At 43.9% G+C, this 16439-nt stretch overlaps 2 protein-coding genes across 6 annotated transcripts in view; one reads left to right on the forward strand and one right to left on the reverse strand.

Moving 5' to 3' along the window:
• SLC7A7 (solute carrier family 7 member 7) overlaps positions 1–3884 on the forward strand; it is a 34744-nt gene extending 30860 nt beyond the window's left edge. For all 5 annotated transcript variants that reach the window (XM_044230029.1, XM_044230027.1, XM_044230028.1 and 2 more), the window contains exons 5-10: positions 560–683; positions 993–1096; positions 1389–1485; positions 2849–2998; positions 3147–3330; positions 3541–3884. In XM_044230029.1, the coding sequence (XP_044085964.1) occupies positions 560–683; positions 993–1096; positions 1389–1485; positions 2849–2998; positions 3147–3330; positions 3541–3647 (766 nt within the window). In that variant the 3' untranslated portion in view covers positions 3648–3884. The remainder of the gene's footprint in view (positions 1–559; positions 684–992; positions 1097–1388; positions 1486–2848; positions 2999–3146; positions 3331–3540) is intronic.
• Positions 3885–4461: 577 nt separating this feature from the next.
• OXA1L (OXA1L mitochondrial inner membrane protein) lies at positions 4462–15607 on the reverse strand. The gene is made up of 10 exons (XM_044230032.1): positions 15511–15607; positions 14903–15064; positions 14033–14237; positions 6213–6356; positions 5878–5963; positions 5545–5709; positions 5310–5414; positions 5035–5197; positions 4870–4950; positions 4462–4787 (listed from the first exon to the last, which is right to left on the reverse strand). Exons 1-10 carry the CDS (start codon positions 15571–15573, stop codon positions 4666–4668), a joined length of 1296 nt encoding a protein of 431 aa, XP_044085967.1. The 5' UTR covers positions 15574–15607; the 3' UTR covers positions 4462–4665.
• Positions 15608–16439: the final 832 nt, after the last annotated feature.

Consider the following 16439-nt stretch of genomic DNA (forward strand, 5'->3'; position numbering starts at 1 on the left):
GAGGACCTTGTCTTTGTGTCTTTCTCCTAGCCACTGGTTAGGATAGCCCCCAAGGTTCTCAGACTGAGTAAGGGGATGGAGTGAACCCAGTTCCCAAGTTGCTTATTTAGATACACACATTGTTCTGGTCATTGAGGACCTTACTCTCTGGATTTCACAATTTGCGTCCCTAATTTCCTCTTATATTTCTCAACCTTAAGACATATTTCCCAATGTTGGCAATCCTGTAAAGGGAATAGAGGCTTGGGATGTTAAAAAAAAAACAACCCCCACTGGCCACCTCCCCACCCCCACCTGTCTTCTGTGCTATTACACAGTGACATTGTTTTTTACTAATTCTTTTTCTGCTGGTTAGCCTTTTCTCTAAATGTGATATTCCTTTCCCTTGATGCTCTTTAATCTCTGAGCTCAAGAATGAAGTCACTATTGTACACAGCTTCAAAAGCAAAAGCACTGGGGAAACAAACAGGAGGACCCATCCCTGGATTGGTGTTAAGAGTCTGAGGATTAAAGGATGTGACCCTGAGACTAATGTCTGCATTATTCTATTTGGCTGTAGGAATCTGCCTCTGTCCATTGGCATTTCCATGCCCATTGTCACCATCATCTACATCTTGACCAATGTGGCTTACTACACTGTGCTAGATATGAAGGACATCCTGGCCAGTGATGCCGTTGCTGTGGTAAAGAATTTTCACTAGAAGAAGGCTGAGGGTGTGTTTGTGGGCTTTTTGGAATATTGTAGGTCCTGAAAGTCCTGGAAAGGGGGTAGTCCTTGAAAGGACTATGCTTGGGGTACCTACCTGGCTCAGTTAGTTGAGTGTGCGACTCTTTATCTTGGGGTTGAGTTTGAGCCCCATTTGATGTAGGGAAACTAGGCTTACAAGGTTGTCACCCCAGCTGTGGAAGGAGGGTTGGTTAGATTAGGGACCTCTGGGGGCATGCTTTCATCCTTTTTAGATCCTAATGACCCTTCTGTTTCTTTCTCTTAGACTTTTGCAGACCAGATTTTTGGAATTTTCAACTGGACAATTCCGTTTGCAGTTGCATTGTCCTGCTTTGGTGGCCTCAATGCCTCCATTGTGGCCGCTTCTAGGTAGGAGTGGTGTCTTTTATGGGGGGTGGGTGTTGTGAAGAACTGCGGCAGGGAGGGTAGGACTTAAAGGACCCAGAGTTCAGTCACTATGTTCCCCAAATCGTATTAACCCCTTTGTTCTTGTTTCCATTAGCAGCCTCCAGTTCTCACTCATCTCAAAACTGAACCCTATTCCATATTATTCACACTCTTTTGAAGGAGGGGAGGGCAGCAGGAGTGCTAGGAGGCATGTGAACCAGCCCCACCCAGTATCCCACAAGTTTCTCAGTCTCTCTTATCTTACCCAAAATAGGCTTTTCTTTGTGGGTTCAAGAGAAGGCCACCTCCCTGATGCCATCTGCATGATTCATGTTGAGCGGTTCACGCCAGTACCTGCACTACTCTTCAATGTAAGTAACCTCAAGGATGGGGCTGAAAGGCAGACTAGGGGGAAATGTTAACAGAAGAAGTGGGGGCACCTGGTTAAGTGTCTGACATGATTTCAGCTCAGGTCATGGTTTCATGGTTGTGAGGTCGAGTCCCCATGCTCAACATGGAATCTGCCTAAGGCTTGCTCTCTCTCCCACCACCATACATAAATCATAAAAACCAACAAAAACCAGCAAAGCAACTGTTCTGGCTTTCCCAAAACCTCTAAAAAATTTAGTGGAAAAACTATCTTCTCGAAAAAGAAAAATGGTAACTCTTCCAGTCTAGGATAAAGCATAAAGTACACTGATTATAATGAAATGACTGCCATGATAGTAAATGACATAATGTTTAAGGGAAAAATGATCTTCTGTGGGAGTAGAAGGTAAAGGCGGTAAGACTTCTTAGACAAAGTGCATTTTTTTTTTTTTTAAAGATTTGAGAGAGAGTGCATGCCAGCGTGAGGGACAGAGAGAGGGTCTTTTAAGCAGACTCCGTAGGGAGGGCAGAATCGGACATGGGCTTGAACTCAAGACCCTGAGATCACAACTTGAGCTAAAACTAAGAGTCAGATGCTTAAGTGACTGAGCCCCCTAGGTACTTCTAGATTATATATATAATTTTTTTTTTTTTTGGTTAAAGATCTTATTTACTTATTTGACAGAGACACCGTGAGATGGGGAGCGGAAGAGGGAGAAGCAGGCTTCCCTCCAAGCAGGGGGCCTGACATAGGGCTTGATCCCAGGACACTGGGATCAAAGGTAGATACTTAATGACTGAGCCACCCAGGCGCCCCTAGACAAAGTACATTTGAAGTGGATTTTTAAGGTTAGGCTGCAAAAGGTAGAGATGGGCTTTAGGTTAATGAAACAGTATGTGGGGAGGTAGATGGGGCACCTGGCTGGCTCAGTCAGTGGAGCATGCCACCTCTTGGTCTCAGGGTCGTGAGTTGGAGCCCCATGTTGGACATAAAGATTACTTTAAAAAAAAGGGCATTGAAGAAACCCAAAGACCGTATCAGAGTCCTAGGGCAAAGCAGTATGGAGTTGGTTAATAGGAGATAAAAGCTGAAAATGTAGGTTGGAGCCACTAGAGAGAGAGGTTCTTCAGCAAAAGATTTGTGAGGAATTGTACTGATCTGTGCTTTACAGAGGTTAACTTGGCAAAGGTTTGAAGAATGGGCCTGAAAAACAAATTGAGAGGCCATTGGCTTACTAGAAAAGGAAGGAGATGCTGTAACTAGGGTGCTAAAGGTTGTGGGAACAGAGGAGGACAGATGCGGGTGAGCGTGGCTTCAGTGACCAAGGCTGTGAGGAGCTGACCCGGGCTTGTGTCCGTCCGCAGGGTGTCATGGCACTGATCTACCTGTGTGTGGAGGACATCTTCCAACTCATTAACTATTATAGCTTCAGCTACTGGTTCTTTGTGGGGCTCTCCATTGTGGGTCAGCTTTACCTGCGCTGGAAGGAGCCTGATAGGCCTCGTCCCCTCAAGGTAATCCACCTCTATCCTACCTTTGCCTGGGACTTGGTGGTAGTTGGGTGTGGAGGTGAAGGGGTTGGAAAGGATCAGTGTTCTCATCTTCACAGAAGAAACTGTTACTATACCTGCCTAACCTCCACCTGTTTTCTGTGCCCTCCAGCTCAGCCTTTTCTTCCCCATTGTCTTCTGCCTCTGCACCATCTTCCTGGTGGCCGTGCCACTTTATAGTGATACCATCAACTCCCTTATCGGCATTGGCATTGCCCTCTCGGGCTTGCCATTCTACTTCTTCATCATCAGAGTGCCAGAACACAAACGACCTCACTGCCTACGAAGGATTGTGGGTAAGCCTTTGGATCTTCAAGATGATTAGCTATTGTATGGCCTTTTCCACCCCTCCACATCTTGTCCCCCGCCTCCCAAGTCAGCTTCGCCATAGGGCCTTCTGGTTGTTAGGCTTAACTGAATTATCCCTCAGGTCAGCCCCGTTCAGTGCCCCTTGAACTGAGCTCAGCTGACCTCTTCTTAGTTCTGACTCACATTTCTCTTTGTAGCCTCTGCTACATGGTACCTCCAGGTCCTGTGTATGTCCGTTGCTGCAGAGATGGATTTGGAAGATGGAGGAGAGATACCCAAGCAACGAGATCCCAAGTCTGACTAAATACTGTTTAGAATCCATCCTGAGATGTGGAAAGCAGGGGTCTCTCATCCCTTACTGACTGGAGCCAAGGAAGGTGAAAAGGAAAGTACACTTGGTTGAAGCTGCTCAGCCCAGGTTTCTGGACAGATGCCTTCAGTTTTCGAACCTGGCTTTTAAGAGATGAAAAGTAATTTATTTGTTTTGCTACACATTGCTTTATTGTCCCTTTAAAAAATTCTGGAACAGACAGTGGTGGGGAGCATGTCAGGTGTGGGCTTGATCCCGTGTTAAGATTTTTACTCACCTCTGGGTGTGCCTACCCACTCCTTTTCCTTTAAAAGAGCCAAAAATGCTCCGAAATTCCTGTCTCCTTTAGAGACATGAAACTGTCACAGGTGCTAGATAATAAAAGGGTTATGTTCTAAACTTTGAGTGGTTTCATTTGAGAATGGTCCCAGAGACCCAAGAGGAACACTAAAAACAGTCTTGTGCTTGAAAGTATCTGAGTATTTCTTTCCTCTCAAGTCAGCTGATGCAACCACTCTATACAAGAGAACACACCGAAGCTGCTCTAGCAAAATGAGATTTTTCAGTAACAGCCTAATTATATCTAAGAATTCTGAGCACATGTACTTCTTGAATATTTATAGCATCCTGAGATAAATGTGGATGGAAAAACTCACGTATGGGGTGGGAGTGTAAGCTTGTAATGCCAGGTTACAATGTTGAGGCACTTCCTAAGAGCATGGGCAGGAGCAATCCCCAGTCGATGTAGTCTTCAGTTTTCTGGAACACACCATCCATTTCCCTGTTTAATAAGTATTCGGAAGCAGCATGTAGTACAGAGGTTTACTGATTCTGTGGCTGGCAAGATCACTTGGCTCTTTTACACTTAGGTTTGAGTCTAATGGAACCCACTTTTAAAAGGAAGAGCTCTATGCCCCAGCACTTCTAGGTCTGGGGCAAGGACTCCGGGTCCAATCTGTTCTGACGCCGAGTCTGAGGAGAGAGCTCCCACCAGTCTGAGCAGGAACGGACTTCAGCCCAGTGTGTCACGCCAGGGCTGCTTTGGCTTGGCACTGCTGCTGTTAGGGGTGCTGGGAGGCTGATTCTTTCCATGCTCTAGCAGTGGGTTGTGGGTAAAGGTCTGTCGTAAGGGACCTAGGGCAAGAGAAGACAAACCTTGAGGAATGAAGGAAAGGAAGAAACAAATCAGAGAATAGAGCCTGCAAGGGTTATTTACCCCTGGCAGCTAGTTCCAAGTGATTCTGCATGCGTCGTTCGCGCTCCTGGAGCTGATGCGCCAGTTCAGCATTTTTCCACCCTGTTGTAAAGAGGAGGAAGACACTGGGTCCTATGCCCATTTTTAGATGATTTCCCCCAGTCGTGTTTCAATAAGAACACTTACCTCTTTTGAAGCTTTTTATAAAACCTTCCCGTGGAGGTAATTGGCTAGAGTCATGCACAACACGCTGGGGGATTTTAAGTATAGTCCGTACGGCTGGAATCCGGAGGCAAGCCACCTGGACCAGGGAAAACATATTGGAGGAGAGCCAGTACATGAACACCGCCTGGAGGAGGAGAAAGAGACAGGACTCAGGAACTGTCCTCTGCTGTCAGCTTGATGGGAGATGGCTAGGCTAGATGGAAAGGCTTGGAGCCAGTTCCTAAACTATTACCTACCGTGGGGAAATGGATAGTTATGGGCAAGACAGCTAGGGGCATCACTCTGAGCACATTTCTCATCAACTGAAGATCAGAACTTTGCACACCGGTCTCTGCACCTAACTGCCAAAAAAACCAAAAACAAAACAAATGCATGTCATTTCTAGAGAATCTGGCTCAGATTTCAACCCATCAACTCTACTTTCTTCACTCTCCACTTTGCAGGCCTGGCACTTAGCCAACCTGAGCTTACCTCAAGGACACCCCACATTGTAGCAGTGACCACTAGTGGTAATATGTAGGTGGGGTCAGACAGAGTGAGATCCTGGAACCACAGAAGGCCACCTGTCTGCAGGCTGGGCACAGGAAGGTTGGCCATTTCTCTCAAGGCAATGAAGAAGGAGATGAAGATCGGGGCCTATAACACAGGATAAACAGTATCAGTACCCTTTAGCAAAGGGGACATTTTCACTTCTCTATTACTGAAAACCCTATCACCACCACTTGTTTTTTGGGGGTTTAAGGCATGGAAACAGGAGTTTATCTGACTGGTATAGGATAAAATAAGGAAAATGTTTTTGCTTACCTGAGTCAGAGGTAGAATAAGAGGTCTAAAGAATTTAACATCATGCTTTTTCTGGTAAAGTGTCATTTCTGAGGAGGCCTTGTAAACTGTAAAGGGGGAAGTTAATGGTTGGGTTAATAATTACACTGATGGAAGTGACCATCCTTATCACCTGACCCATAAAGTTTCTACCTGACCCTGGCCAATCACTGGAAACATTAGGCCCAAGAAGCAGGTAGACCTTTAGAACTTGCCCACTTCTAGCAACTCCTGATATATGCCATTCCCTTCCCTCAGCAGCGTGTCAGGAGAGTGTAGATGTGTCCTCTCCTGTGTGCATTCTGCAGTTGACTCACACTCAGCATGGTCTCCGGCCAACTTGGCCTCTCTGATTCGAGTGGAAAACTTTTGGATCTCTGGCATGTGGTTATGGATCTTGGCTGCTTCTCGCTGGCCCTTCACGATGAGAGGAAACACCAGGCAGCGGGCAAGGACGGTACCTGGAAAACAGAGACAGGACTGGAGTGAAATCAAAGCAGTCCTGCAGTTAGAAGGCTGAAGGTTTTTAGGTCCTCATTAAAAGGGTCTTTTTTATTCTAGTTTTTTTCAATACTGTGACACCTGCTGAAGGAACACGTAACAAAGGGCAGGGATGACTTGGTTCCTGCAAGGCTTAGTCCTCTGCTTTGACCTCACAAAACTCTAGCATTAACTTCTATAAGGAATGGCCAGGGATACTGTTTATTTCCTTGAAGAAAAGGAGGTGAGACAAGATACTTTTCTAGATAGTGATGTCTGAAGTTTTCTATTATCAGTGGAATCTCCCTAACCCCAACTCTTTAAGTATAACCCCAATATACATAAGAGAGAAAATAGATATATAAGAACTGCTCTGAGAGAGAGAGTAGTCTGGCTACAGAACTATTCAAGCTCTAGCCTTTGCTTTTCTCAGAGGCACCATTATAGATTGGGGGCTCCTAGGAATGAAGAGTGAAAGCCACTATCTTAGAAATCCCTAGGGTAGGAAGTAATCTGGTGGCTTACTACTTTCGTTCCTCCCTGTTTCTCCTGTTTCTTATACTTCCTATTTCCTGATCATTCAAAAAATATTTAGTTTATCTGTAGACAAGGAAGGTGGGCTGGGCTGAGAAGAGAGGGTGGTGGTGCAGTGGGGAATATGGGATTAGGCTTTATCAACCTTACCATGGTTGATATGGGGTGGAAAGAGAAGGGAAGCTAAGGATGAAACGGAAAATACTAGCCCTGAAGGAGTAGACTGAGAACTGGGCAGTGGCAGTGGAAAGATGTGGTTAGAAAGACCAGAAGAAAATCAGGAAAGATGATCACAAAAGCCAAGGGAGAGATTTCAAGGTCTAATGTGTCTTATTCAGACCCTAGGCCCAAGGGGATCATAATGGATGAGGAAGAAAGATCCTGGGCTTACATCCTCTCAAGAATATACCAAAATCTACAACTCCATATAGAATTACCTCTGTATAAAGAACTTTAGCAAAACAGATCTTACACACCTAAGGATATAAAGAAAAAGTCATTTTGAGTTGGGTAGGAGGCCAGACAGGGTCTAGTCAGGACCCACAGTGGCAGGGATTTCACAACCAGAGAGATAGACACTGTGAAACAAGAGGTCCAAGCCCCATATTGGGTTCCCAGCCCTACAACACTGGCTTTGAAAATCAGCGAGACAGGGTGCCTGGGTGGCTCAGTGGGTTAAAGCCTCTGCCTTCGGTTCAGGTCACGGTCTTAGGATCGAGCCCCGCATCGGGCTCTCTGCTCGGTGGGGAGCCTGCTTCCTCCTCTCCCTCTGCCGGCCTCTCTGACTACTTGTGATCTCTATCTATCAAATAAATAAATAAAATCTTAAAAAACTAAAACAACAAAACCAGCGAGGCTTACACCTGGGCCACACATGAAGGAGATTCACGGACTAATTCTGGGGCATGCAGGCAAGGCAGGGATCTATTGGAACATAATCTGGGGATGGAAGAGCTGGCGGGCACCATTTCTGATATTCTCCATCTACTGTGCTAGCACCAGCTTGTCCAGCCCAAGTGACCCACAGGCCAAGAGCCCTTAAGTGGCTCCCTACCCCTGCCACACCCAGATGGCCTGAGCCTGCACCAGAGCCACACCCCCAATAAGCAGCCACTGTCCTGCATATACTTGAGTACCCACAGCAGCTGGACCTCACAGTCAGCCACACAGGAGGCCTGGCTTCCCCATCAGTGGAATACAGCTGTCACAGCTGGGCCTTGTAGCCAGTTGTGCTGAGACCCACCCCCGACACTTTCCCACCCAACAGCAGCAGTGGCAGGACCTCAGACAGGATGGGGGACAGCCCTGCTTACCAGCATACCTGAAGGAGTTGTGGCTGAGCCCAGCAGACAGCTGTGTCAGGGGACAGCCCTGCAAACCACTGAGTTTGCACCAACAGTGACCCAGCCATAAGAGGAGGGTGCATGCAGTCCACACAAAGAACCCCTAGGGCACCTGGATCAGGTGACTTCGAAGTTTGCACTACTGAACCTCACAGGATGCCTACAAAAAGCTACTCCTTCAAGACCAAGAGACAGAACTGATCTAATTCAAAGAAACAGAGAGTTAGGCAAAAATGAAACAGAGAGCATGTTATAAATGAAATAAGACAAAACCTCAGAAAAACAACTAAAGAGATGAACAATCTACCAGATAAAAAGGTCAGAGTAATAGCCATAAACATACCCACCGAACTCCAAAGAATGAACAAAATGAGAACTATGAAAAAAAAAATCAGAGCTGAATACAGTAACTGAAGTAAGTCCACTAGAGGGATTCAGCAGCAGATTAGGTAATGCAGAAGAACAAATCAGTGATCTGAAAGGTAGTGAAAATCACGCAAATGGAACAGCAAAAAGGGAAATAAGACAGTTTAAGGAACCTGTGAGGCAACATCAGGTCTAACTAACACTGGCATTATAGGGATCCAGGAGAAGAAAGAGAAAGGGACAGAAAACCTATCAGCTGAGAAATTCCCTAACCTGGCAAAGGAAAGAGACATTTAAGTCCAGAAAGCACAGAGAATCCCAAAAGAGATGAGCCTAAAGAGACTCACAGTAAGACTAGTTACCAAAATGCCAACAGTTAAAGAATCTTAAAAGCAGTAAGAAAAAACAAAACAAAACAAAACCTAATTACATACAAGGAACCCCCATAAGGCAATCAGCTGATTTTTCAGCAAAAACTTCAAAGGCCAGAAGAGAGTGGCATAATATATTCAAAATAGTGAAAGGAAAAAACTTACAATCAAGAATACTCTACCTGGCAAGGTTATCACTCACACTGAAGGAGAGATAAAGGAGTTTCCCACATAAGCAAAAGCTAAAGAGTTCATCCACACTGAACCAGCCCTGTAAAAGAAATGTTAAAGGGGGCGCCTGGGTGGCTCAGTGGGTTAAGCCGCTGCCTTCGGCTCAGGTCATGATCTCAGGGTCCTGGGATCGAGTCCCACATCGGGCTCTCTGCTAAGCAGGGAGCCTGCTTCCCTTCCTCTCTCTCTGCCTGCCTCTCTGCCTACTTGTGATTTCTGTCTTTCAAATGAATAAATAAAATCTTAAAAAAAAAAAAAAAAAAAAGAAATGTTAAAGGGACTTCTCAAAACAGAAAAGGCCAGAATTAGAAATAAGAAAATTTATGAAAAAAAAAATTCACTAGTAAACATATATTAAAGGTAGTGGATAATTACCTACAGAGCTAGGGTGAAGGTTACAAAAGTAGTAAAATCATCTAGACCTACAATAATTAGTCAAGGGATACAAAAATATTAGAATATCACAAATATCTTAGAATATTAATTCTAAGATACAATGTTAAAAACAATGTGGGAATTTTCAAGCCATTTTTTTGTATAACCTACCCATTCAAATTATTACACAATTATTTAACAGGTTTTCTAAATAAGTTTTTAAAGCTTGGGGGGACAAGACCCCATAAAATGTGGGAAGGGGGGACTAGTATTTTTAGAATCCACTTGAATTTAAAGCAACCATCAACTTACATACATTTATGTAAGATTTCTATACATACAGTGTTAAATAGGAACTTAATGGTAACCATTAACCAAATACCTATAATAGAACACATAAAAATAAAGAGAAAGGAATATAAACATAACACTAAGGCATGTCACCAAATTACAAGGGAGAAGACAGCAACAGAGAACTACAAAACCACCAGAAATCAATATAATGGTAAGAAGTAGGGGCGCCTGGATGGCTCAGTCAGTAGAGCATGTGATTTTTGACCCAAGGGTCCTGAGTTCAAGCCCCACATTGGATGTAGAGGTTACTTAAGAAAATGGCAGGCGCTCCTGGGTGGCTCAGTGGGTTGGGCCTCTGCCTTCGGCTCAGATCACGATCTCAGGGTCCTGGGATTGAGCCCCGCATCGAGCTCTCTGCTCAGCAGGGAGCCTGCTTCCCCTTTCCCCTCTGCCTTCCTCTCTGCCTACCTGTGATCTTTCTCTCTGTCAAATAAATAAATAAAATCTTAAAAAAGAAGAAAATATGGTAAGAAGTATATATCTATCAGTAATTAGTTTAAGTGTAAATGACCTACATGTTCCAACCAAAAAACCAACAAACCAAAGAGGGCAGCTTATGGTGGTATAGGCCTATCTTAGGAAAGAAAAATCTCAAACAATCTAACTTTACGGCTAAATGAACCAAAAAAAGAACAAAGCCCTAAGTTAGTAGAAGGAAGGAAATAATGAATATTAAAGCAGAAACAAATGAAATAGACTAAAAAAGCAATGGAGAAGATCAACAAAACTAGAGATGTTTCTTTAAAAAAGATAAAATTGGTAAGGCTTTAGCCAGACTCATTAAGAAAAAGAGGGCCCAAATAAAATCAGAAGTGAAGGAATTTAACAACCACCACCACCTAGGAAACACAAACACAAAGGATTGCAAGACAGTACTATAAACAATTACATGCTAACAAATGGGACAACCTAAAAGAAATGTATAAACTCCCTGAAGCATACAATCTTCCAAAACTAAATCTGGAAAAAATAGAAAATCTGAACAGACCAATTACTAGTAATGAAACTGAATGGGCAATCAAAATCGCAACAAAAAACACTCCAAAGACCAGATAACTTCACAGGTGAATTCTACCAAACATAGAGGAGTTAATACCTATCCTTAAACTATTCCAGAAGATAGAAGAGGAAGAAAAGCTTTCAAACTCATTCTACAAGGCCAGCATACCCAGATACCAAAAGCAGACAAAGACATTAAAAAAAGAGAAAACTATATGGGCCAAAATCTGTGCTGAATATAAATGATGCAAAAAACCTCAACAAAATATTACCAAACTGGGGCGCCTGGGTGGCTCAGTCATTAGGCATCTGCCTGAAGCTCAGGTCATGATCCCAGAGTCCTGGGATCAAGCCCACATTGGGTTCCCTGCTTGGCAGGAAGCCTGCTCCTCCCTTTCCCACTCCCCCTGCTTGTGTTCCCTCTCTCGCGGTCTCTGTCACATAAATAAAAAAAATTAAAATTTTTTTTTTTACCCAACCACTATAATTTATAACAATGTATCTAAAGGATGATTTAATATATTTGATAACACATTTAATAATATATTTAAAGGATGATTCACCCTGATCAAGTGAGATTTATTCTGGGAATTCAAGGATGGTTTAATATTCACAAATTCAGTGTGATTTACCACATTAACAAAATGAAAGAAAAATGTATGATCATCTCAACAGGTGCAGAAAAAGCATTTGACAAAACTCCACATCCATTCAAGATAAAATCTCTCAATAAATTGTGTTTAGAGAGAATATACTTTACTATAAGAAAGGTCATATATGAAAAACTCATATTTAAGGGGGCACCTGGGTGGCTCAGTCAGTTAAACATCTGCTTTTGGCTCAGGTTATGATCTCAGGGTCCTGGTATTGAGACCCGAGTCAGACTCCCTGCTTCGCAGGAGGCCTGCTTCTCTCTCTCCCACTCTCCCTGCTTGTGTTGTCTCTGTCAAATAAATGAAATCTCTGGGGGTGGGGGGAAGGATGTGGAGAAGAGAACCCTGGTGCACCAGTGGTGAGAATGCAAAATTGTACAGCCCTGTGTCCAACTTCACACTCAGTGGGGAGTCTGGAAAGACGCATTTGCTTTCTCTTAAATAAATCTTAAAAAACCCCAAAAAACCCCAAAACAAAAATGTATTTGCACCTGTAAGTTCACTGTAGCATTATTTACAATCGTGAAGATATGGAGGTAACCTAAATATCTGTAGATAGATGAATGAATAAAGAAGGTGTGGCATATAAACACACGACAGAGTATTAAGCAGTGATTAAAAAAAAAAAAGTGAGGGGCACCTGGGTGGCTCAGTGGGTTAAAGCCTCTACCTTTGGCTCAGGTCATGATCCCAGGACCCTGGGATCGAGCCCTACATTGGGCTGTCTGCTCCACAGGGAGCCTGCTTCCTCCTCTCTCTCTGCCTGCCTTTCTGCCGGTCAAATAAATAAATAAAATCTTAAAAGAAAAAAAAAAAGTGAGCTCTTACCATCAGTGACACAGATGGACCTATAGGGTATTAGGCTATGTGAAGTAAGACAGAGAAAGATAAACATCATATAATTCACTTGTGTGAAATCTAGAAAACAAAACAGACTCATAGATACAGAGAACAGTCTGGGTGCCAGAGGGGAGGGGACTAGAGAAGATGGGCAAAATGGGAGGAAATTAAAAGGTACAAACTTCCAGGGGTGCTAGGCTGGCTAAGTCAGTGGAACATGTGGCTCTTGATCCCGGGGTTGTGAATTCGAGTCCTACACACCCAACGTGTGGGTCAGGATCATGACATGACCCTGAGATAAAGATATGCACACTCCATCAACTGACACCAGCTAGGCACCCCAGGGATTGGCTTAAATAAACTAAAAAAAAAAAAAAAAGTACAAACTTCCAGTTGCAAATAAAGATGATCCAGGGATGTAATGTACAGCATAGAGACTTACAGTTAATATACTGTAACAACTTTATACGGTTACATGGTGATCACTTCATAATATATATCTTGAATCACTATGTTGTACATCTGAAGCTAATGTAATATTGTATATAAACTACAATAAAATAAATTGGAAAAAAGTGTCTAACACAGAAAGATCAAGTATGAAAAATAGGTTCAATAATGATGTCACTGACAAAATGAGGTGGTTTTAGTAAGTCAGATTGCTAAAAAGAAAAGGTCAGATTGCTGAGTGGGAAGAAAGAAGTAAGTCCACTGCATACAGAACAGTCTTTTAAATAAGAGCTTTGAAAGAAGAAAGAACTAAGGATGAAAAGAAGGGACTTTCCCTCAAGAAATCCATGGTTTATATTTGAACATGTTTATATTTTCAGAATAGGGCAGTAAAGAGAGAGAAGCTGAAGGCCTAGGGAAAAGGATGATCACCAGAGCAAGGTGTAGGAAGAACAGAATTTCAAGTATAGTCTTAGCCTGCAAGAGAAACAATGTGGGCACCTTCCAACTGGCGGCAGGGGTGGGTGCGTGGGGAGAGGTTTAAGCACCAGGCCTGACCTATCATCTAAACCAGGGAAGCTTCCTCACTGTTAACAAGGTCTCCTTACTCTAACCCCATGCTCACATTAAATATCTACCCTTGTTCAATTCCATGTGATCCAGTGGTTTTATAATGTCCTTTAGGAAAGAGTAGTAGTGTGTATCTAAGGATCAAGAGCCTCTATTCCTTGTCTGAATCATCTGCTTTTCTGACCCCTAAACTTCTGCAACTACAGTTGACCCTTGAGCAACAGGGGTTTGAACTCCCTGGGCCCAAGCATATGTTGTTGTTGTTGTTTTTAAACAGTACTGTACATGTATTTTTTTCTTCCTTTATTGTAAGAATGTAGAATACATGTAACATACAAAACGTGTACGAACTGTTTATGTTATCAGTAAGGCTTCTAACAGTAGGTTATTAAGTTTTTGAGGAGTCAAAAGTTATGAAATTTCAACTGCTGGGCGGGGTTAGTGCCCCTAACCCACAGGTCGTTCAAGGGTCAGCTGTATTCCCTCCACCCACTTACAGAAAGGCTATCTTTAAAGTTCTACCCCTAAGTTCCCATTTCTTCTACCCTTGGCCAGGATGTGTCTCCCTTACATGCAGCAATGGCCCCCCACCAAGGTAGGCCTAGGTTAACATGCATAGATTCCAGTAAGTTCTGAATCAGTCCCACTGGGGTGTATGACCCCAGACCCAGTTCAGCGAAGCTCTGTTCTGCAGCAGCTTGGACGACATCTGCGGTTTCTCCAGAAGCCACCTCAGGTACTGCTGTGGGTGAGGGAGTTGCAGGAGGGCCCTGAACCTGTGCAAAAGGAAGTCATGTGTAATACTCAGTAGAGGGGACATACAGAAATCACAGGCCCCCTAATAACTAGTATCAAGTTGTTCTATTGACTTTCTACTTCTTGTTCTCCGGGTTAGTCTACAGTGTAGACTACACAGAATTCAAGGCTTAAAAGGACATCTTACTTTTTCTTCTGGACAGGAAGACAAGTTACTTAAAGTAAGACTTCCTGACTTTCTTTCCTATTAGGAAGATATTTCTTCTATCAGTGTTCCAAACTTCACGGTCATTTGAGTTTCACTGGCACAATTTTGCAGATACTGAAACTATCCTAATTTTCATTTAAAACAATTCAGTTTTTAAGACCAAAATATTCACTTGGTCTCACCATCAGAAATATTAATACCCAAGAAGTCATTCATATGAAATTTGTAACTTTTCTAACACACACACACACACACCTGGAATCATATCTCATACACCATCAGGGGCCTGCCACCATTATGGCAAACAATGCCTTGTTTATAACATCAATCTCTCCTGCTGTACTTTCAATTATTTCCCCACTGATGCTACAATTTTGGGAGCTGCATGGAGTGTGCCACATCCCTCTTCCTTGTAAACAAAATAAAACCGACCAACAAACACTACTCCTAACGTCGCAGGGACGAATCGCCTCTTACCTGGGCTTCTGCGAACAAGATCACGGAGGTACTGAGGCCCCGGGGTCCAGAGCCAGCGAGGACGACATAGTGCGGGCGCTTGAAGCACCGGCCGCTTGGAAAGAGGAGCCCCGCAGTCAGCGGTTTCCGCGGCCAATGCGAGGGCCCTGCGACGCTGTGGAACTGGAGAGGGTAAAAGAAGGATGGAGCCCCTTTATCAGGAGCAGATGTCACTAAACATGTTCATTCGCCACGAAGCACACAACCTTCTACCACAGGTGAAGTCACTATTACGCTCCGCGCGCAGATGGCTGGCCCGAAGGCATGCACTTAGTGCGGCCTGGCTCTCGGTTACCGCAGGTCCACCCCGGAGCACAGAGGTCGAGGCTGACGTTTCCGTGGCAGGGGTGACATCGGGACCCACAGACAATATGCGACAACAATATGCGGCAGCTGAGCCCGAAGGGTCGGGGACGTAACCCTCCCATGTACGCATGCGAGCCTAGGTCAAGAGAGGCAGGTCCCGGTGAGGTCAGCGTCTGCTCAGGCTGTTCCTGGCATGAGCTGTCTCTGGCTGGGATCATGGGGGCAGGGCTGGGTCCTGGCGCTCAGCACTGGAGTAGCCTTACCTGACGCTGTGGCCGTAAGAGGCGCAGAAGCTCCCGGCGACCGTACATTAAACCTACCGCCATTTTGCCGGGAAGTGGGCTGAGTGCGCTTGCGCTTGCGCTTGCGCACTCAGAACTTCAGCCTCGCGGGAAGAGGCCCTTTTGGAAATGGGCATGAAGCCAGAGCTGTTGCTATGATTAGGTGATAACTGAGACTGGAACTCAGCGGCCATATTTGAAGTGGTTAAGAAGACGCTAAGGGCCCTATTAACAAGATCGCACAGTGTGTTGGGAAGATTGAGAGGAAATTGAAGTTAAAGGCCACCTGAAGGGCTGTCAGGTAGTGACTGCAAAATCCCAGGGATTTCTTGGCTGTCACTTCCAACCCTAACATCTGAAATGTACCAGACAGAAATGGTAAAGATAGGCAAAAATTATAATCCAGATTTAGTAATAGTGGGGGTTATCACCTATCAATCACATATGTTGGATGCTATTGTAAATAAGATTTTAAAGTTTACTTTGAAAAATTAATACAGTTACAGGTGATGACAAATATACAACTACAGGTCTCTTGGGGGAAAAAAACCCCGAACTGTTACTTTGGTGCCCCCAAATGAACCATGGAAAACAGAAGTTTCTCAAAAAATTAAAAATAGAACTACTATATGATCCAGAAATTCCATGTGTGGGAATATATCTGAAGGAAACAAAAACACTACATCAAAGAGATGTGTGCACCTTCATGTTCACAGTAGCATTATGTATAAGGGCCAAGACGAGGAAAGAATCCAAATATCTGTGGGAGGATGAATGGAAAAAAGAAATTGTGGTATAAATGTACAATGGCAAGTAATTCAGTTAACAAAAAGAAGGTAATCCTGCCATTTGTGACAGCATGGATGGACCTTGAAAGCATTACGCTAAGTGAAATAAGTCACAGAGAGAAA

This window comes from Neovison vison, chromosome 13 (genome assembly GCF_020171115.1).
Source record: "Neovison vison isolate M4711 chromosome 13, ASM_NN_V1, whole genome shotgun sequence".
In the NCBI taxonomy this organism is placed as follows: Eukaryota; Metazoa; Chordata; class Mammalia; order Carnivora; family Mustelidae; genus Neogale; species Neogale vison.